At 37.9% G+C, this 22,901-nt stretch overlaps 2 protein-coding genes across 2 annotated transcripts; one reads left to right on the forward strand and one right to left on the reverse strand.

Moving 5' to 3' along the window:
* Positions 1-7,226: 7,226 nt before the first annotated feature.
* Positions 7,227-12,988, reverse strand: LOC122820844 (protein turtle homolog A-like). Its single transcript, XM_044098477.1, has 6 exons — positions 12,877-12,988; positions 12,628-12,663; positions 11,197-11,451; positions 10,872-11,117; positions 8,183-8,329; positions 7,227-8,107 (listed from the first exon to the last, which is right to left on the reverse strand). Exons 1-6 carry the CDS (start codon positions 12,908-12,910, stop codon positions 8,025-8,027), a joined length of 801 nt encoding a protein of 266 aa, XP_043954412.1. The 5' UTR covers positions 12,911-12,988; the 3' UTR covers positions 7,227-8,024.
* A 1,358-nt stretch (positions 12,989-14,346) lies between these two features.
* On the forward strand, positions 14,347-17,035 carry LOC122820123. Its single transcript, XM_044097297.1, has 4 exons — positions 14,347-14,419; positions 16,243-16,605; positions 16,686-16,838; positions 17,013-17,035. The coding sequence occupies exons 1-4, from the start codon at positions 14,347-14,349 to the stop codon at positions 17,033-17,035; spliced, it is 612 nt and encodes a 203-aa protein (XP_043953232.1).
* The last annotated feature ends 5,866 nt before the right edge of the window (positions 17,036-22,901 follow it).

The following is a 22,901-nucleotide window of genomic DNA, read 5'->3' on the forward strand; positions in this document are numbered from 1 at the left end:
GGAAATGTGTCCTTGATTCTGACGAATGTGACGACCAATGATTCGGGAATATATGAATGTCGAGTCATTCATACAGAAAATAATCGAACAAAGAGATCCAATCTGGACATTGACCCCATCAGCACCGTTAACCTGACAGTTAAAGCAGGTGAGTCTGTTTGTCTGTGGATCAGAATCTCCAACAGCTTCTTGGCTGTTGATATTAGAGAGAAACAGAAAGATGGAAAAACTTCAGGGATCATAGTTTCCACATCTGAAATCAGTGGTCCCCAACCTTTTTAGTACAGCGGACCGGTCAACCCTTCATAAATCTTTTATGAAGATTTATGGGGGGGGATATGCGTTGTCAGGAGGCCGATGGAACAACCGTAACATCTGTCAAGACCGATTGGCGGGGGGTACCGTCCGCGGGACCACTGCTGTAAATTAAGTAAAAACTGAACAATATTTCAGTATTACAGAAACACTGTATTGTCATACATTATCTAACAGTTTTATTTAAATCAAAAAGAAACAGATTTTACACAATTGCTGCTAAATATATTATTAAAAGCTCTAATGTTAGTGAAAAATATTTTAAGCAGAAACACCAATTATTATTTTAACACCTGATTACAACAAATAAACCACTGTTGAATTTAGCAGAGCTGGAACTCTGAAAGACACTGAAATGACACTAGCATGATTTCCATTACAAATGTGTGCAAAACAGTTTTGATCTTGTCAAAAAAAAGCAAAACAATTTTTCAATAGCAGTCTTTCTATTCTCCAATAGCTAAAAATGTTATTTATACCAGGTGAGTCTTCCTCACCTGAGAATGTGGACCAGAACTGGGCAGATTCTGAGACTTCAAATCATTTTAATTGAAGATGTTTCACATATCAAGATCATTTTCTATTAGCAGCTCCACAAATCCTACTGATAAACATTACTTTACCAAGACGGATTGAAACAAACATTTATTTTGGATTTTTTCTGTTCTTCCTCTTTCTTTCCTCCCTCCCTGAAGGATAAGTCCTTTTCTTAGACGTAGTTTTGCTAACTTAACTTCTGACTGGAGCTTTGGATGCTCTGCAGCTCATATTACCAGTGAAGTGTGACCTACTGCAGCCACCAGGGGACCCCAAAAGATATTTCTTTATTCTTTTTGTCCAAATAAAGAACAGTTTGTTCATAGATTACCAAAAATATATATTGTAAAGAAAAATATTACAATTTTATCATAGATTACATGTAGCTTAGTTTGCTATGCCTTAGGCCGACCCTGCTTGATTGTGACCTTGAACAGTTCAGCCAAACTAGATGTTTGTATTTGTGTGAAACTGAGTTTTAACTAAAATGAGTTGATTCTCGTGGTTGGACCTAAATGTTTCTGGGCTTTCTATGAATTCAAAACGGCGTGTTTGAAAAGATTTGATAACAATTAAAACTTCTCAATTTTAATTATTGAAATGTTTTACATCAGGCTACATGGTTTAATATATCAATGAGCTGCTCTAAGCTGTAGTTGGGAATATGCTGTTTGTGTTACCCTACAACCTGTGGTGCCCAAAGTGCCTGCATGTTTAGTCTCGTCCTGGTAATGTAGAAATGGACCTTACCAAGCTCCGCCCACAACCGACCTACGTGACCGCAAGTCTCACAAGCAAAGCCTCGTAGCGCATTGTTTCTATGGAAACATGACTCCATTAGTGCATCATTTCTACCGGATTTTCACAATATATCAGCTATTGCAATGGACAGAGGAAATAACAAGTTCATGTCATCATCTGGGAGGAGGTTACTGGTTTTTCAGTCACAAGCTGGTTGCAAACCTGAGGCCAGCAGGTGTCAGTCGGTCAGTTATGGTAGATCTGACCTTTGACCTCAATATGAGAAGCTACAGACTGATAAGAGGAACCAAAGAGCTCTGTTAAGGTAAAGAAGCCATTTGTTTGTTAAAATGTAATGAAATCTATTTGTTTAATGTGATGTTTATTGTGAATGACGTATAATCACAAAGGAACGAGGTAATTAGTCCAACATTTAGAAACTACAGCGGCTGTAATGAACCACAGCAAAGGAAAACAAAGGTAAAATAACCTGAACAGGTGATCAACTCAAAACCACTCCTACCTTTTTACTCTCTCTCTTTGTAGTTTAAACACACCTGTTACCGTGGCAACCGCCTGCAAGACGAGCAAAGATTAAGTTAAAAACAAAACATTCAGTCTGTTAAGATATCAAGTTTATTTCTGGATCATTAATCGTTGCTTCCCTGAACACAGCGATGGTTGATTGACTAGCTGTACTTGGTGCTAGAGAGGCTAACAGGAGGAACAGTTTAGTCCAAAACCTTTTCTGCTGAAATAAAATCTTTAGTGTGAGTCAGATACACGTTGCATATTGATCTGTTTAACTAACGTAAGACATCAACTTCTCCTGTTAAAATGATTTGAAGCCTCAGAATGAGTCGATTCTGGTCGACCTTCTCAGGTGAGAAAGACTCACCTGTGCAGAGAATTATCCTTTCTCCATTAGGTTATCAATGCATGGAGTTGAAGAAGAGTCAGTGAGTTGAATTCATGAATTCTATCTCTTAAGACTAAAATACAGCGCTGGTCCATTTTCATGCTATCCTTATGGGCTAACACAGCAACATGACATCTAGCAGCAGTTTCTAATTCCTTTTGTTGGCCTCTATCTAAGCTACACCCAACAGAGTGTGTCCCCTAGTGTGTCATTGTGAGTTTATACCAGCATGCAAGTAGCTAAAAGAGATGTAGAAAAACAGAATGATTTATTCCCAACATTCCCCCTGTTGGGGTGGTACAAATACCACCAAATGTGGTGCATATAGATCCTAAACTATCATATGGTGGATCGTTCCTTCCAGATGTCACAGGGAATCTTAGCCACCAGCAAAAGCTACAGAACGTCAAGTCTCTGTTAACGGCCTGCAGCCCTCAAGGATGCAACCCAGTTGACCTAGTTGAAACAGTGTTACAGATATTAATGACATTCTGTAAAAAGTAGCTGGTCTGAGTGTATTAGATAATGTTGGACAGTAATTTCTTAAGTAATCATCTTTCTGACAGATCAGACTCATACCTGGTTTTACTCTGCAGAGATCAAGAATGGAGGACAAAACCGTAAAATAACCGTGCCTTGTTCAGAAGATGGAAAGAAGGATGGATTAAAGAAGGATGGATCAAACATCCAACCTTCAAAGAAAATTTTTGCTGCTGTTGTTGCTCTTCTTGCTGTTATTGGTTTTGGTATTATTGTTATTATTGTTATTGTTATGGTTATTGTTATTATTGTTAAGAGACGGTCATCAAGGCCTGAGGCAGCAGAACATGAACTCGAGCCTTTGTGAATTTCCCTCTAGGATTAATAAAGTATATTCATTCATTCATTCATTCATTCATTCATTCATTCATTCATTCATTCATTCATTCATTCATTCATTTTTGCAGGACCGTGACAGAGGAAGCACCCAACCTTTGTCAGCCTGTGATTCCATTAACTAAACCAACATGAAGAACAAAACTCAGTTCTATCTGATAATATTTCCTGTTCTATTCAAAATAAAATAAAAAAATCTAAAATACTTTATTGATCCCAAAGGGAAATGAAATGTTGTTGTAACTCATTAATTCTTCAAAGAGTTATTGAGGATAATGATGGTTGTTTGAAGGAAAGATCTCCTGTAATGGTCCATAACCAGGGAGAGAATAAAACATGCAGGATGTAACCGGGCCTCCAGAACCCACTTTGGGCTCCACTGATCCAACTGAAGATGTTCTGTTTTCTCAAGACAGTTTCATGAAGAGGATGTTCAGGGTTGTCCATAACCTTCTTGATTTTATGAAGAATCCTCCTTTGCACCATTGTCTCCAGAGGTTCCATAGTCGTCGCTAGAACAGAACCAGAACAGAACCAGAACAGAACCAGAACAGAACCAGAACAGAACCAGCCTTCTTTATCAGGCTGGTGAGCCTTTTTTTCCAGATTCCTACTATAGAAAAGTACGTCCATATTCACAGTGAAGCATTTCTTTGAAACATTTTATTCTCATTTGTTTTACTTTACCTTCGTTGTTAGTTTACAGAGCAGGATGAACCTAAACTGAACACTGAAGTCAGCAGTTCTTCCTGCAGATTCTGATTAAAGAGAGTGAAAATGTTTTGCCTGATCACTGAATGGTTATGTTTATATTTTAATTTTTCTTTCTTTCTATAAAATATTTTCAAAAGCTGCTTTTGTACTTTAATGTTTCTACTTTGCTTTTGTATAAAACATTTCAAGCTCCCACATCCTGTCCTTAAGTCAAGGCTGTAGGGCCACAATCCTACAACTTTTAGACGTGTGGCTTGTTCAGGCACATCGCTAAGTGGCTTCCTCAGTGTCATTTAGTGATTCTGGAGTCAAACTCTGGATTATTTGACTCAAGTGTGTTGAAGCAGAGAGACATCGACAACCTGCTGGAAACCTTGAAGCCTGGATTTAACGATCCCTGCACTAAGGTGTCCTGTACACACCCTGTGAGCTGTGAGGAGCCTGGCTGCATTGTTTGCAGGTGGTTGAGATTTCACAGTAAAGAAAACTGATTGCCTACATTTCTCATGATAAATTAATTTCCCACCATCTGAATGGATATCAGTAAATTTTATGAGCTGTATGGCAGCTTGCATCATTTCTTCTGCAGCCACTCCACAGTGTGGCGCAGAGTGACACCCTAACTGCTGTGTGGCTTTTCAGCTTGATGTCACACACAAAACATCTTGATGTAAATCCTGTTTCCAGGATCCCAAAGAGTTTACTGTATGACACAAATTGACCTTTGCATGTATGTGTCTGACGAATACCTGCATGAAGTCTGCCGGGAGTACAGACCAACATCTGCAGTGCTAAGTACTCCTGGGATGACCTATTTCATGAATAAGGCTTCATAAATAAAGGTGCTTTTCTTGATGAAATAATGTCTGTTTTTTTTTTTTTTTTTGTGCTTGTTTCTGCAGTTGCTCATTTAGTCAAATTGGTCATTTGGTTGTAATAATGTTTTTGGACTGTGGGAGGAAGCCGGACAGAACCCATCATGCACAGGGAGAACATGCAAACTCCATGCAGAAAGACCCCGGGCCGGGAATCGAACCCAGGACCTTCTTGCTGCAAGGCAACTGTGCCACTGTGCAGCCTTTTTTAATATATATATATCTTTTTAAACTATAAATTTTCTGAGAACAAACAACACTTGGTCTGGCAGGGGGCTGTAAAGCATGGTGGGCTACCAGACTTATAAGGCACTGGGGGAAACCCTGCATGTGTAGTTCCATCAGAGATCTGATTTGTCCTGAATTTGTTCCAATCAGCATTTTTCTCTCACCCTACAGGTTCTGCTGGTTAGTCACTGTAAATTAGGCAAACATATAGTGATCAATAAGGGCACCAGAATAGGGGTTTCCTAAAAAAATACATGTTTATTTAAATAATAAAATCCTAAAAATAAAAATACATATTTAGCATGTGTAACCAGATCCTTTCTGCATTGTTCTGGTTTTATTAAATAATCAAGCCATGACACAGTTTGTCTTTGAAAAGGATGGTGTCTTGATTTATTCTGACTAGAACAAACAGAAAACAATCGTGTTATAAGCTTCCCGCTACAAATCCTACACAAAACAAAAGTACATAACAAAAATTAACCTAATATATCTATAAATAAACTGGATGTATGTAGATAGAAAATAAACAGCACTCACCTCTCCAGCAGGACAACATGACAAAAGGGGAGGGGCTAAGGGACACAAACAATTTAAAGACAAAACCATAGAAGAAGAAATAAAAAGGAGGAGCTTCCAATCTTAAATTAATGAGGTTAAAACAATGAGAGATTTTTTAGAGGAGTTTCAGTCAGGTAAGAAACAATACAAATAACCAAAAAGACATTTTATGTAATTATGACATAAGATAAATACAACCAGGTTACATTCACCCCCTTAGAATTACACAAAATGAAAACCAGTGATAAAGACACTCAGTACCAGTACAAAATAGGTTTTTTTCCTGCAACAATGTAACATCAGCAAACAGCTACCCTACAATAGAGTCAGCAGACTAGAGATCGCTCAACGCCAAGCTAAATCTCACAGTGTCTCATGGACAACAGGAGGTGCCTCTCACACCCCTGTACAAAGCATCAGGGACCACAAACTGGAAGCGTTTAGCTTTTGTCAGAGGGTCTTTTATGACACGGTAAAGAATTCAGTAATGTTAGTTTATCCCACTGCTTCAGAGTTTTTAGAGCCAGTTGTTTTTCACCAAAGTTAATTAACTGAAGCTTTAACGATCTAACAGAAAACTATCTGATCACACAAATGGTAAAAACGAAAAAACATAACAGACCTCATAGCATTATGCTCTATTATCTGTTTTATCCAAAGTCTTTTTCTTTTTATTACATCTTTTATGGTTAAAATAAGCTCACAAACTATCGCTATTGCTTCTACATTGTCAGCCATGTTTGTTTACTCTACAATCATGTATGATATTGGTGGGTTTTTGTCTGGAATGTGAATGTTGGTGAGAGAAATCAGTTCATGTGCCGTGAGCTGGACGCCACACACTGCACAACCGAACCCGTTATACCTACGATTTCTGTCGGCTAGTGTGTGGGATCTTAGGTTTTGAGCATTTTAAAACCGTGTAGTATGAACTGGGTTTTACACATCTGAAGTTGTTGTCCAACCGGACCAGCATATTAACAACTTCATCCTCAGTTTAGTTCGTCATGGTTGTTGTTTTTCTTCCCACTTGTATCAAGATGCAGAATAGTGAGATTTGTTGAGTATCAGTGACGTTCAATTCAGGTGAATGTGATCTGGACGTTAGGTCACATTTGAATTGAATACATATCGGATATCCAGGTCCATAATCCTGTGCTGTTCAGACTGTCATGAAAAAATCGGATATAGGTTGCATTATGTCAAAAATGTCTGAATTGAGTCACTTCAGGCTGCAGTGTGAACAGCCCTGGTGCATCAAGTAGTCAGATATGAACATCTTTATCTAAATCAAATTATTATTGAAGGGCAATATAGTATATAGACTTCATAATCTGCACTCTATTGGTTGGATGTAGTTTTTATTTCCACTTTAGTTTTATGTTGTTTAGTTTTTATTCAAGTGCATTTTTCATTAATGGAGACTGAGAATCCATTTTGTTTTTGGTTGTTTTGTTTATTTTGTTTATCAGTTCCAGTGTTAAATGTTCTTTTGAAAATAAAGTGTATTTATTTTTGGCAGGATGTGTTTGCATTATTGTGTTACCATTACATCACTGTAAAATGGTCGTCAAACAATATTATCATTTATCGCAATAATCTGAGACAATTAAGCACCCAGAAACATTTTTTATTGTAACAGGCCTTTCTGCAAGTCAATGACTTGATGCAATCTACTGGATTTCTCTTGGATAAAAACTTTTTAATCTACTTTGAATAATTACTTAACCACACTGCACTGTTTGATAACTAGAATAATGAGTGATATACAATAACGTAAAAGAATCCTCAGACATAAAACTTTAAAGGTTTACTGAATGAGAAAAACTTATATTACAAGTAGACAAAGTGTGACAGAGGCATTATTTTTAGGTCTATGGTTTAAATAAACTCTGCAATGATCACAAGGACACAAAGGCTTGTTTGCAGAAAGGGAAGAATCCTGTCAGACTTTGCTTCTCCAGCAGGAGATTGCAGCCATCAATATTTATTCACTTCTAAGCATAAGAATGTCGTCATAATTATAATTCAACAACACAGGCAAGTACAGGAAAATGCATTCCATATATGGTAACTCTTTAAGACAGCTTAGATTCACATAGGATGTTACCTATTTTTGTAGACAGCTGTGAAAGTATCTGCACATTGTCTGGAAACCTTAACAGGAAATCACATATTGCAGAAGTATAAAAACAGCAGATATATCAGTAAATAAATGGTAAAATGTATAAAATCCCTAACAATGATTTTATTTTAGATTACAGGTGATGCTGTTTGGTAACGTCTTCAACTCTCTCTTCCAGTTCCTGTACAGACTGTCCCCCACAGACCTTGTTGGAAGCTGAAGTACAGGAGCAACATGTTAACTCAGGCTTTATTAGTTGATTCAAAGATCAGGTTTCTATTATATTATTACCTGGCCATTTGTTTCGACAAATAGACACCAGGAGGAAAGTGGAGATGAAGTAAGGACAGAAGACCATCAGGTGTCGGAAAACAGTGAGCAGAAGCTGAAGAGGGCTTGATGTAGGAGGTGGAGCTTTGGAGGTGGCTGGAGGTTTATCTGTGGAAAGAATAAATTTGTCTCTCAACATATACACAAAACTGATGAAATTAAAATATCGACATCAATATTGCTCAATGGATGGAGGCGGCAAAATGTGTTGAGGATTGTAAAGAAATGGGGAAGATGTAATGAATGATAGAGATCTGGAAGGTAAAACCGGTGATTATGAAAGTAACAGCTGAGTTGTTGTATGAGCAAAGTTGTTTTCTTTGTAATAATTACACAAAATATTCATTAAGAACTTCTGCTTATTTCATTCCTTTTGATGTCAAGGAATGATGTAAATTTATGCAAGATAAAAACTTTACGCATTTCAAATTGGATAAAGTTGAAAATGTAAGTGTGTGAATTGTTATGGTAAAAATGATAGAGTGTTTTATCACCATTTAAAAAAACAAACTGTAAATGATAGAAAATATTCAGTTAAAGCAACCTGTGGGGTAGTCTGGTGTGTCTGGTCACAGAACTGTCCTACATATAGAATATTGAATGGTGCAGTAAGTTCATCATTAGTTCAGTCATTGAGTCTTTCCATGAAAAACACAGACCTAATTTCACCTTTAAAGAGAGCAATGTTTCATTGCTTTGATGAATCATTGTTGATGATTCATGGCTCCCGAGTGAAATGTCTTTGTATTTGGGAGTGGCTAGTATTGTATTTGTGGCATTTTGAGGAATTGTAGTTCATCATTTGACAAAAGAGCTATGGACTCAACACCTTGCAATGACACAAAACGTTTTATGAACTGTATGATTCAGTGAGAGCTCTGATGGAGTCGGCTGCACATTGTCTGAAAACAAAAACTACAAACCACAAAGAAGGTTTCTGTCTTTTTACTTCACCAGAAGTAACATCCAGCTGCTGATCACGTGACTCATGTGAGATGAGAAAAAAGTGTTTTCATTCCAGTTTTGTGAAATACATCTATTTTTATATGGCTGAAAAACCACTACTTTATAGTGCAACACTTTTATAGAAAAACGCACAAACATTTTGCGAGTTGAATATACTGTCATATTCAATAAATTAGAATATTGGTTCTGATGAGGCAACTTTGTCAGATTGAAAATGGGAGACCATGCAGTAATTAAAGTGCAGAAAAAGGAATATTTATTAACAAAAACAACAATGGACTGTGAAAGTCAGTGTCAGTGGTGTAATAGAAATGCTTTGATGCCTGAGTACATATGGAAGTGTTGAACGCAAAAACAAAGACAAACTCAAATGTGCAAGAGGAGGGGAGCTGAGGCCTGACAAGCACCACAGCGTCAAGCGTCTCTGTGGTGGATGTCCAAGAAAGAGTCTCAGGTATGAAAAACTGGACAGCACCAGGGCCAGACATGATCCATGCCTACTGGCTAAAGAAACTCACTGCCCTCCATGAGCGACTGGCAGCCCAAAAGAACCAGCTGCTACAGAATGGGACTCATCCTGAATGGTTAACTGAAGGGCACAATCCTGATCCAGAAGGATCCATCAAAGGGTTCAGTCCCATCCAACTACCAACCAATAACCTGTCTCTCCACAACCTGGAGGCTCATGTCAGGCATCATAGCGGCTAAGATAAGCAAACACATGGATAAATACATGAACACGACACAGAAGGGAAACAGCGTAAATAGCAGAGGAGCCAAACACCAACTCCTTGTAGACCACACAGTGGCCCGAGACTGCAAAATACCAGAACCTAAATACCAGGGCCTAAATACCAGGGTCTAAAGGGCCGAAAGGGCCTAAAGGGCCTAAAGGGCCTAAAGGGCCTAAAGGGCCTAAAGGACCTAAAGGACCTAAAGGGCCTAAAGGACCTAAAGGGCCTAAAGGACCTAAAGGGCCTAAAGGGCCTAAAGGACCTAAAGGGCCTAAAGGACCTAAAGGACCTAAAGGGCCTAAAGGTCTAAGGGAGGAACTGGAGAGGGCCTGGAAGGTGAAGACCACAGTGGTGCCTGTGGTCATCGGGACCCTCGGGGCAGTCACCCCCAAACTGGGACAGTGGCTACAACAGATCCCAGGAACAACATCAGACATCTCAGTCCAGAAATGTGCAGTCCTAGGCACAGCCAAGATACTGAGCAGAACCCTGAAGCTCCCAGGCCTCTGGTAGAGGAACCGACCTCAGTGGAAGAAAGAGAAAAGACTCCCCGCGGTGGGTGAGAAGGGAATTTTATTTATATATATATATATATATAAGTGTGTGTGTGTATTTTGATATACTGCATATATAGAACCACTTTCACTTATTTACCAACAAAGGGAGATCATTTGTGGAAATGATCTCCACAATTGATCATTTCCACATTTGTGGTCCTGGTCTTCACTTTTCAGGCAGTCCTAGGTTTAGAAGCATGTTGTGGATTAAGTTTTAGTTAAGGTTAGGAATAGTCTAGTAATGGTTAAGGTTGTGGAAAATGTCTGGATTATTCAGGAATAATTTTACTACAATGGATGGAGGAAAATATAAAGTCCTCAGTTGGAAAAGTACAAGAATGTGTATGTGTGTGATTACTTACATTTTGTCCCCTTATACTTTTAGTGACTGACCTTTGACAGAGATCCTGCTGGATGGAGACTCTCCATGACCTCTGATGTTACATTTATAGAGGCCTTCATCAGAGCTGGAAACATGGAGGAGGATCAGGTTGCCTGAAGACTCGTTGCCGATGAAGACGCCATCTTTAAAGAAAGCAGCTGGGAGGTTGTGGGTTGGATTCCTTGCTCTGCAGCTCAGAGTGACGTCATCTCCCTCCATCACAGGGAGGACAGGACTCTGCAGGATCACTGATCCACCTCAACACAGAGACAAACTACAGCATTTCATCCATTTCCACACAGCTTCAGCAACACTAACTCCACAGTCTGATCTTACCAACAGTGACGTTTATGCTGCTGGAGGATCCATTGATGGACCCACACCAGTACACACCAGTATCCTTTTTCAAAATATAATTGATGACACAAACAGAACCCTTTATTTCCCCCCATCCATCTCCACACTTAGACCTTCTTATGGTTGTGTTTCGCCACACAGTCCATCCAGCAGAGCTGTTTTCCTCCTCACAACTCAGAGACACAGACTTTCCTTGGAAATACTGAGAGCTGCTGGGACTCACAGTCAGATGAACTGTAAGACAGATGAAAATGATACTTGGAATAATTTAGGGTTCCTGAGGGCAGTGGGGTACTGATGTAAAGTGTGTAACTCTGAAAGAGAAGCTTTATAATTCATGCACATCCTGCTGAAGCTAGTGAGTGTTATAATCCACAGTATAATGAGTCCTGTACCAATACTGGAAGGAAGGACCCATTACTCCAAAAGAAACAAAAAGGCCAAATTATTTTCTACATTTACTCTACATCAGTTAGAACTAAGATTAAAGTATCATTCAATCAAGTTAGTGCTCTACATCATTAAAACACAAAAACAAGAACTCATACAACATAAACATACAGTGAGCAACTGAGAAACCAGTGACAAATAGAACAAGTAGCATCAGCAAAATGATCAATACACATCAAAGATGTTGATCAATGTTCCATTTATGGTCACCATGAATTTTTCCTTCAATGTCTCCATTGTTATACATGGAGAAAAAGGGAAGGAACTCCTACATATGAGGTACGGTGGTGGCAGCATCATGCTTTGCTGCAGGAGGAACTGGTGCGTTTTCAAAAGTAGACGGCGTCACAAGGAAAGATCATTATGTGAAAATATTGAAGCAACATGTAAAGACATCAGCAGGAAGTCAAAGCCTGGACACAGATTGGTCCAGATGGACGAGTGTACTCAGCTTACAGACAAACTGGAGACAAAGTGGCTGAAGGACAACAGAGTCAATGTTTTGGTGTGGCCGTCACAAAGCTCTGATCTCAGTTCTATGAGGAAGTTCTGTGAAAATCTGAAGTGAGCCGGCCTGTGAACTGGACTCTATTTCACCGGTTCTGTCACGAGGAACTGATCAGAACTCCAACAAAACACTGGTCATACATGAAATAAAATTCTATTCTGGCAAATAAGCCACACGTAATCATAACTGAGCCCATACAGAATTTCAAATATTTGGCAAATATTAATTTCTTTGTCTTTTTTTTTTTAAAATATTGTTTTGAATTTCATACAAAAAACCAAGCAGAGAAACAAAAAGACCTTGGACAGTAAAGGTCTTATTAAAGGTCGGGCCCTCACCCCTCATGACTTCAATTTCCTTACTTGAAGCCTTACTGGTTTTACGTTGACACCATTTAAAGCATTTCCTGCTATCTTAATGGATTTTTCTCAACATTGCTGCCATTTACTGACCTTGGTATGTTGAGCAGAACAGCAGTGAGGTCAATGCTGAGGAGACAAGACAGTCAGATTATAGGTTATGGTTTCATATTCAGTAAATCATTGGACGTCGCATAAATTAAGTATCTGACTTCAGACTATTTAGTCAACTTTCACATTTCCCTGTTCACGTAAAATCAAAGACAGTCACCATTTAGCTTATTGGAACTGTTAGTTATCATAAAATCATAATCCTGACTTTTGAAACATAATTTAACTTACCCAGCACAGACAGGAAAGATGTTTCCATCGTCATCTTGAGTAATAATTCAAACCTGCGATGAAATGGTCTCTTCTAACATGAAACTGTCATCCACTCTGCAGAAACCACCACAGTGGTTGCCTGTATGCCTACAGCATACCTCTATAGGATGTACATGATGCGATAGGTGAGATTTCAAAATAAAAGTATGAATAAAATAACAATACTTTACTGATCTTTGGCTGGGACAATATTTTTACTGATTTGAATAAGATTGATGTATTTATGTTGGTGTTGATGTTGCATATGCATTTGTTGCTGTATGTTTTGTTCTGTCTCACTGTCAGAATGTTTTGTCAGAGTTGGGTAGGTGGGGAAAGTGGTCCAGTGTTGCTTCTGCAACTCTCTGCAGTTTATTCTGTCTTCACCAGAGACTGTGGTTTGAACATTTGCTGCTCTGACCTACTTCTGCAGCAGAATAGCTTCCTGTGTTCACGTTTTGATTTTGCTGCTCAGTTCTTCTTGTTATAGCTCTACTCATCCCTCTCATTTGGTCTGAATGTGGTTCTAGCTGCTCCCAATGTACAGATATAGTTCTAATTTGTTCATTCCACTAAAGTTCAGGGTTTTACAGACGACTCCATGACTCAGGCTCACAAGACAAAAGCTCACAGCCTTATTGGAAAAATAGACAAAAGCTGAAAACCTCAAAAAATATTTATGTCCAGCTAGATAAGCCCATTGCCTGTTTGTTGACAGTCAACCCTGGCTGGGTGGAGTTAATGCAAATGTATGTAAAGGAACAGCTGTTAGTTTGAGGGGAAAACTTTGAAAGCAGTTCTAAGTTTAACATTCAGAGGGCCATATCTTCTTCATTTCTATTTTCATTTCCAGGTGCTTGACATCATTAGAAAGCTTAAACACAATTTAAGAATCTGTAAATAAGTCAAAATGACTTGTTTCCACTTTTGCTGTGACTAGTCAGATATATGTTAGAAGGATGTGTGGACACATTGAAACCTTTGGTGTTTTATTAGGAGACCATTTTCTTATTAGCTTTAAGAGAAATGGACATTGTTTTAAATGAGCAGCTCCAGTAATTATTGCTAAATGTTTGGTGTTATGAAATTAAATCATTTCCACTCAACTGGGACATTTTTTAAAATGTTGCAGAAATTGGTATTTATAAAAACATAATAGGTAATTTAAAGATGTTTTCATTGTTTAAATCTTATGTCATGTGGTACAGAGATACATTTTATCATTTTGTTGTTGAAGGTGTCAAATATCCCTTCTAACTCCTCCTCTTCCTGGACTCTGTTTGTGATTTATATCTGATGAGCTCCAGATTCGTTTTAACCTTCACTCTCCATCTTACTTTACTTCCTGGTTGTTTTTTAGTTCAAACTGTATTTTTGTTCTGAGAAAAATAATCCTGAATAGTTTCAATCAAACCAAAAGTTGAGTCTGCTTGTTGTGACAACGAGGAAATGGTTGCTATGGTAACTGCGTCACTGTGCTGCGTTCAGCTTTTTATCTTCTTCATTGTGCTTGTTTCTGCAGGTGAGTTTTACCTTTAGAATAAAAAGCTGATGTTCTCTACATAAAGGTAGATTTTGACATTGTTTACTCACAGCAGTAATATTTATACTCTCGACACACATATGCTGATGATCCTTGAGGAATATTGAAGGTGTGGTTGCTGAAGAGTGATGACAGGAAGACCAACAATGTTTAACAGTTGAGTTAGTGTAAAACTGGCTTAACTAGTTTGTTCTGGAGATGGAAACAGAACAGAAAATTACTAAGAATAGCAAACAAACATTGTACTTGTTTTGAACAGCTACTGCATTTTTCTTCCTCTTCACGTCTCCATGTAAAAGTCCCAACTGTTCGGCTGTTTTTGCTTCAGTATTGATGTTAAGCTTTGAAAATGTTTTTTTTTTTTTTATGAAAGACTTTTAAAGCTCTTCTCTCTTTTAGAGAGACTGTGATGGGTTACCTTCTGAACAAATATTTCCATATTTTCTTAAAATTAGGTGGGATTAGACCTAAAGATCTGCTTTCATTCATAAATATTTCAGCTTTGTCTGACAGAAAGGGCGTTTATCTGTGTTTAGGAACGATAACACAGAAACCAAGGTATCCTTAATCAGAGTGAAAAACATTCATTCTCCAAGTGTCTAGATAAAGTTTTAATTCTGGGTAAATTTTATTTTGATAAAAGTGTTTTTGTCTGAATAATTTGTTGAATCTGAACAAACACACTGGGGACAAAATGCTACTGAAACCCAAGAAAGAAAGAAAAGCCTAATAGAGATGGAAAGAGTTTAGAGTCTATTCTGTTATTGATTTGATATAATGAGCACATGGATTTTTTCAGTGCTGTTAGACTGAGATACTTTTAACCAGTTCTACTTTCTAAATGCTACAAATATATACAACTTATTTAAAGTGTTTCTCATTGTTTACAAGCAGTAAAATAGCAGTTTGCTCTCTGCAGATTAGAAACTTTCCAATCACATGCTAACTTCAACATGCTTTTCTCAGCATGATTAATGCATTTAATGGTCTTGTTAATGCTTTTAATATTTGTGTATCATTTCATATTTAGAGGCATTTTTTTACTATTTCCTTCCTCTTTCCATTCTGTTGAATACCTACAAGAGGGCAGCGCCGTGGCAGATTGAGTTGAGTGAGAAGCTCAGCAGCTGCCTTGACAAAATGAGTCCAAATGAGTCGTGTCATTTTTGTAGTAGCAAATCACAAGGTGAGTAATCTGGAAACAGCTGCAGGTTAAATTTTTGATGAGAATTGGTAAAATGTAAATTAGAAAATGTGTTTTAGATACTTAAGTGTTAATTATTTTTATCTATTTTATTAATACTATACATACTGACAGACTAAACATCCCACTCTCTTTCCTCTGGACCCCTTCTTCCACTCAGACATTTTTTCCAGTGAGAGGCAGGATCCAACCTGCCTCTCACTGGAAAAAATGCTGGAGATCAGCACAGGGAGAAGAGTGGGCTCAAGGCCCTCATATAAGCAGGTTGCTGGAAAATGCAGGTTAAGTACAAAATGTTTTGTCACAAAGTAGAAGGAGTAGATGAAAAAAGCACAAGAACAATAGCTTTTATAAATGTATTGTTCTGGTAGCTTTATAAAAGTTACTGGACTATTTATATATAAAAAAAACAACCTGAGGCCTTAAATCCTCTTCACCTGCCTCCTCTCCAATGAAATTACTGATGTTATCTCCTCTTCTGCAGCAAAGCTGAAGCTGATGATAGAAGAGCAGAGAGAGAGACGACCACTTTGGTTGCCACATGTCAACTGTTTGTCCACCTTTACCTCTTCTGTCTGTGTTATTTCCTCCTCTGCAGATCAGATCAAACTCCAGTTTAATCCTGGACGAAACATCCATCTAAAATGCAGAACTCCTGACAACAAACCTGTCCACGTCGTAGAGTGGAGCAGAACTGATTTGGGGGAAGAATTTGTCCTTTTATTCCGGGATGGTAACTTGGATTCAGAAGGTCAGCACCAAAGGTATAAGAACCGAGTGGATCTCCGGGACCGGCAGATGACAGATGGAGACGTATCTTTGGTCCTGAATAACATGGTGCCTGATGATGGAGGAACATATGAGTGCCGGGTCGCTCAGGCAGAAACTAATCGAAAGAAAAGAGCTGTGCTGGATTCAGATCCTATCTGCACCTTCAAGTTGAGCCTAGCCCCTCTTCCAGGTGAGTGAGTTTGTCTGGATCAGAACCAGAAGTTTCCTGGTTCTGGATATCAGATGTTGATGATACTCCTCTCAAACCAGCTTCTTCCTCCAGCATCTCCTACCTGATGGATCAGACTAACACCTGGTTCTGTCCTGCAGGGAGCCATGATGGACAACACAAGAACAGAGGAAACAAACCTGCTGCAAAGAATAAAGGAAGGAATAAAGCGAGAGATGATAAGCTTATAATTGGTCTGGCATTCTGGCAGATTATTGTTGCAGTTTTTATTTTTGTCCCTCTTTACTGTATAAGGAACAGGCATTAGAAAGTGTAGGTCTTAGTGTCCACTTTACTTGCCAGGATGGTGAATGGTATCCTTGTTGTGAAATAGTAACCATGATCAACCCGTCCATAATGATCTGCAGAATCTCCATTTCTGTTCAAATAGAGGCATTTTAATCACCTGGTGTCCATGGCAACCTCAACACAAAATGTCAAAGTCTGATTATTCTGGATTATAATAGTAATTTAATTCAGTCAATATTGTACTGAATGGTTTTAAGATGGATTGAGAATAACTATATTGTTCTTAATTTGCTTTAACTGAATTTGAGTGATTAGACTCTAATATTCCCAGAGCAGGTCCAAACCTTTCTCTTGTGGTAAGAACATTATTTTATAACCTCTTCCTTCTCAAGGTGAATTTAACAAGGACCTGTCTGTGACGTTCCTCTGGGTGTTTACTTCTGCTGTCACATGTTTCTGGAAAATTTCATTCATTTCTCTTACTGGTTTTTTTGTCCTTCTGTCCTTCAAAGCATTCAGAAGCATAATGAAAAAAAAAAATACTTTTAAGAGTAGCAAAGGAGGTGAAATATGTATTGTAACATACAACTGATTTGATATACAAAAAAATCAGAATTGCAGTTGAAGAGACTTTAAAAAACTTATTTTTGAATGTTAAACATGATTATAGTTTCTACATTTGATTTGCCTGACAGTTCTGCCATATACTGGTTATTTAAAATCATAGCTGTACATATTTAATCTTCTGAGTCTGTAGGTTTTATTTAATCTTCTGAGTCTGTAGGTTTTATTTAATCTTCTGAGTCTGTAGGTTTTATTTAATCTTCTGAGTCTGTATGTTTGAGTTCTGTTTTTGGCCCTGGAAAAGATTAACACTATTTGAATTGAAGTCTTGGTGTTTAAAAAGAGTTTTGCTTATTATCACTACTGCACACAACACATGTTAACTGTTTGTAACCCACAGTCCTTAAAACATACAATTTTTTTTACATTTAATAGCTTCATGTGTAAACCAACCAGCTTCACTGTTTGTGACACTAAAATGTAAATTATATTGCAAACAAAATGCAAAACAACTAAACTGTTTAAGACATGAACACAGAGAGATTTAGTAGCATTTCCCAAACACAAAGTTACAACAAAAGCTTCAAAATTATTCCAGTTTCTGAAGTATTTATTTCTGTATTTTGCAGATCATGTTTTCTGTTATCTTGAGAAATGTTGGTTGTTTTAAAATGTGTTCAGTTTTTCTCCTTATTACTTACATTCTCATTCACCTTCCAATAAACTGCTTCTGGAAAGTGATGCTGCTGCTCTCTGCCTACATGATTAATGTTTTCTTTATATATCAAATGTTTTAGGAAAGAAAAAAAACACATATTTGCCTATGGAAATCTGCTGCTGATAGAAACGGAAATGCTAGAATGTCGGAAGCAAAAGGAACAATGTCAGAATATTTCCCTGCAGAACCAAGATCCACTGAGATGTGATAATCCACTCCTGACAGCTCCAGTTTGTCCCTCAGAAATCCTGTTTGGATGATGTTGAAGGTCCTAGTTAAATCAATAATATGAGAGGATGATGAGTTCCTTCAAAGGGGGAACACTGTGTAAAATTGTCATGCTGGTATTTAATCTTTTGATCCATGTGCACAGACACTTTCAAGTGCCAAGTAAAATTTAAAGATTTTAGAACAGGGAAATTAATAACCTTTTTGCTGATCTGCAAGGATCTGGAGGTCAACAACCTGAACATTGTGGAAACTGGAAAGGTGAGAGCAGGTTGGACAGGAGATGTGATGAATATGTATGAGCTTATGATACGGAAACACCAGGGGGAGGAGAGTGAAGCTGATGTTTGTCCTAGTGTGTTTATGACAGCAACAGATCCTGTAGCCAGGAAGGAGGGATGAGGAATACCAGGAAAAGACGACAAATTAAAAGATTAAATTGTACATTTAGGATTTAATTAGGAAGTTAACTTTGAAAATGTGCAGTTTGACCTGATAACTGACATTACTGATTCATTTTATGTATTTTTCAGGTGCAAATTCCTTCTAACCCCCTCAGTGCTGAACAGGTCAAGGACTCTGCCAGAGTCCAACCTGGAACATCTTTTCCTATTGGACAGAGGGTTGACCTTTAACCTTTCAGCAGCAACAGCACAGTGACGTGTTAAAATAAAATCTACACTGAAACAAAAAGTTAACAGTTGAAATAACATCACAAAATACTAATTGGAGAGTAACAGGAAAAGAAAGTGACAAAAAGTGATCAGTTTGTCCTCCAGAGTCTTAAAGCAGCAAAACTACAGAAACAGATCAGGATGATGAATGGGCGTAGGTTTGGTTATGGACGGTGGTGACATGTCACGACCAATATTCATGGGATATAAAATAGTCCTGACCAATTTTTGCCATATTAATAAGAAAAAAAACATATGTATTTTTTAACAAAAACAAAATAAATAAATGAAAATCTACATTGATTAGTTTAATATTTCAATATACAGGCAAAAGCCAGTAAATTATAATATTTTGAAAAACTTGATTTATTTCAGTTATTGCATTCAAAAGGTGTAACTTGTACATTATATTTATTCATTGCTCACAGACTGATGCATTCAAATGTTTATTTCATTTAATTTTGATGATTTGAAGTGGCAACAAATGAAAATCCAAAATTCTGTGTGTCACAAAATTAGAATATTGTGTAAGAGTTAAATTTTGAAGACACCTGGTGCCACAAACTAATCAGCTGATTAACTCAAAACACCTGCAAAGGGCTTTAAATGGTCTCTCAGTCCAGTTCTGAAGCCTACACAAACATGGGGAAGACTTCAGATTTGACAGCTGTCCAAAAGGCGACCATCGACACAAAAGGTTATTGCTCAAGAGGCTGGCTGTTCTCAGAGCTCTGTGTCCAAACACATTAATAGAGAGGCAAAGGGAAGGAAAAACTGGTCAGAAAAAGTGTACAAGCGATAGGGATCACCGCGCCCTAGTCAAGATTGTGAATAAAAAAACATTCAAAAATGTGGGGGAGATTCACAAGGAGTGGACAGCTGCTGGAGTCAGTGCTTCAAGATCCACCACCAAGAGACGCTTGAAAGACATGGGTTTCAACTGCCGCATACCTCGTGTCAAGCCACTGTTGACCAAGAAACAGCGTGAAAAGCGTCTCACCTGGGCTAAGGAAACAAAGAGCTGGACTGCTGCTGAGTGGTCCAAAGTCACGTTTTCTGACCAAAGCAAATTTTGCATTTCCTTTGGAAATCGAGGTCCCAGAGTCTGGAGGAAGACAGGAGAGGCACAGGATCCACGTTGCCTGAAGTCTAGTGTAAAGTTTCCACCATCAGTGATGGTTTGGGGTGCCATGTCATCTGCTGGTGTCGGTCCACTCTGTTTCCTGAGATCCAGGGTCAACGCAGCCGTCTACCAGCAAGTTTTACAGCACTTCATGCTTCCTGCTGCTGACCTGCTCTATGGAGATGGAGATTTCAGGTTCCAACAGGACTTGGCGCCTGCACACAGCGCAAAATCTACCCGTGCCTGGTTTACGGACCATGGTATTTCTGTTCTAAATTGGCCAGCCAACTCCCCTGACCTTAGCCCCATAGAAAATCTGTGGGGTATTGTGAAAAGGAAGATGCAGAATGCCAGACCCAAAAACGCAGAAGAGTTGAAGGCCACTATCAGAGCAACCTGGGCTCTCATAACACCTGAGCAGCGCCAGAAACTCATCGACTCCATGCCACGCCGCATTAATGCAGTAATTGAGGCAAAAGGAGCTCCAACCAAGTATTGAGTATTGTACATGCTCATATTTTTCATTTTCATACTTTTCAGTTGGGCAACATTTCTAAAAAAATCCCTTTTTTGTATTAGCCTTAAGTAATATTCTAATTTTGTGACACACGGAATTTTGGATTTTCATTTGTTCCCACTTCAAATCATCAAAATTTAATGAAATAAACATTTGAATGCATCAGTCTGTGTGCAATGAATAAATATAATGTACAAGTTACACCTTTTGAATGCAATTACTGAAATAAATCAAGTTTTTCAAAATATTCTAATTTACTGGCTTTTACCTGTACTAGGCAGTGGTAGTATTCATTTTAAAATTTGTTGTTATGAACTATGACGACCCATGCCGCTATTGGCTCAAAGAACATGGATTTACGTTCTTTGATTGGCTGCAACAGGCGGCGGCCAGCTGGACACACGCGGAACGGAAACTTGGTCCATTTTTAAGCCAATGTGGTGCACTGGTCAAACATGGTGGGTGTGGGGGGGCAGTAAGTTGTAAGGTCCCACCAAAACTTAGACCAAACCTACGCCCTTGGAATGAGGCATGAGAGGAAGAGCCAGAGGAAACTCTATCCAGACTTTATCTCCTGCAGTTTGATACCAAACAGTTCAGTTACTAACATCTGGAGCCTCCAGGTCTCTGATGGTGATGGAGATGATTAAAGGCTTCATATGTGAGAAGAAGAACCTTAAATTTTATTCTGGATTTAAAATCAGTGAAGAGAAATTAGAGGAAAATGATCTTCAGTCAATTAATTAATCAATAAATGAAGTTTATTTGTTTGGCACGTCAGTAACCAGGCAGTTCAAAGGGCTTTACATTATTCCTGCCCAACCCCCGGCCTGGTACCGATCCATGGACCAATTGGTACCGGGCCACACAAGAAATAATTATGTATTATTTTATGTATTATTTGAGTCTGGAGGATCTTTTATTTTGAAAATCCTTTAACCGGACTCTCTCGGTTCCGTCTTGGCGCCAACATTGAGCCAGAAGCAGCAGAATGGGTCAGAACCAGATCAGATTCTTTGTAAAGGTTCTGTATGAAGGGAAAAGGCCCAGAGAAGAGACAGGAGGATGGATTTATCCCAGTAGGTGATTCCCACAGTCCAAACTCTGCATGATATGGTGACCGGATGTTAATGAGGCCATGAAGCTTCAAACTGTTTCTCCACTAGAGACCAAGAACCCTGAGCATCAGCAACACTTCTGGTGTCTCTCATCTCTCCCAGATGGACCGTCTGGTTGCAGAGAAACAAGATCAGTTCTCTACGGTGGCCGACAGGTGCAAATGCGCAGCAAAAGAGAAAACATGCAAACAAAAAAAAAAAGACACCCCCGAATGAAATGCAGCAAACAAAAAGAGAGACGCAAACAAAAAAGAAGACGCCCCCGAATGAAATGCAGCAAACAAAAAGTGTTGAAAACGGAAGTGCTCCAGACCACTAGGGGGAGTCAAAGAAAATAGTATTCATTTCTATGTGACCAGATGCAAGATTCAGAGAAAGAAATTTGAAAGAAAGTAAAGGTACGTATTACTATATTTCTTTTCAGATACGCCGTCTTTTATAAAATTAGAAATATTATTAGAAATATTATTATAATATAATATGTCTTCTTTAATAATATAATATGTCTTCTTTAATAATATAATATCTCTTCTTTAATAATATTAGAAATATTATTATAAATATTATTATAATATAATATGTCTTATTTAATAATATTAGAAATATTATTATAAATATTATTATAATATAATATGTCTTCTTTAATAATATTATAAATATTATTATAATATAATATGTCTTCTTTAATAATATAATATGTCTTCTTTAATAATATTAGAAATATTATTATAAATATTATTATAATATAATATGTCTTCTTTAATAATATAATATCTCTTCTTTTATAATATTTCCAATTTTATAAAAGACGGCGTATCTGAAAAGAAATATAATAATACGTACCTTTACTTTCCTTCAAATTTCTTTCTCTGAATCTTGCATCTGGTCCCATAGAAATGAATACTATTTTCTTTGACTCCCCCTAGTGGTCTGGAGCACTTCCGTTTTCAACACTTTTTATTTGCTGCATTTCATTCGGGGGTGTTTTCTTTTTTGTTTGCTGCATTTCATTCGGGGGCGTCTTCTTTTTTGTTTGCGTCTCTCTTTTTGTTTGCTGCATTTCATT

This window comes from Gambusia affinis, linkage group LG18 (genome assembly GCF_019740435.1).
Source record: "Gambusia affinis linkage group LG18, SWU_Gaff_1.0, whole genome shotgun sequence".
Taxonomy (NCBI): domain Eukaryota; kingdom Metazoa; phylum Chordata; class Actinopteri; order Cyprinodontiformes; family Poeciliidae; genus Gambusia; species Gambusia affinis.

Bases quoted from the DNA above. Each gene is read 5' to 3' on its own strand.
- LOC122820844 (XM_044098477.1), bottom strand. From the start codon at position 12,910: ATGACGATGGAAACATCTTTCCTGTCTGTGCTGG. The intron at 12,664-12,876 runs GTAAGTTAAATT...TTGTCTCCTCAG, and splicing joins ATCTTTCCTGTCTGTGCTGG to CATTGACCTCACTGCTGTTC. The intron at 11,118-11,196 runs GTAAGATCAGAC...CTCTGTGTTGAG, and splicing joins CAGCATAAACGTCACTGTTG to GTGGATCAGTGATCCTGCAG.
- LOC122820123 (XM_044097297.1), top strand. From the start codon at position 14,347: ATGGTTGCTATGGTAACTGCGTCACTGTGCTGCGTTCAGCTTTTTATC. The intron at 14,420-16,242 runs GTGAGTTTTACC...CCTCCTCTGCAG, and splicing joins CATTGTGCTTGTTTCTGCAG to ATCAGATCAAACTCCAGTTT. The intron at 16,606-16,685 runs GTGAGTGAGTTT...CTCTCAAACCAG, and splicing joins GAGCCTAGCCCCTCTTCCAG to CTTCTTCCTCCAGCATCTCC.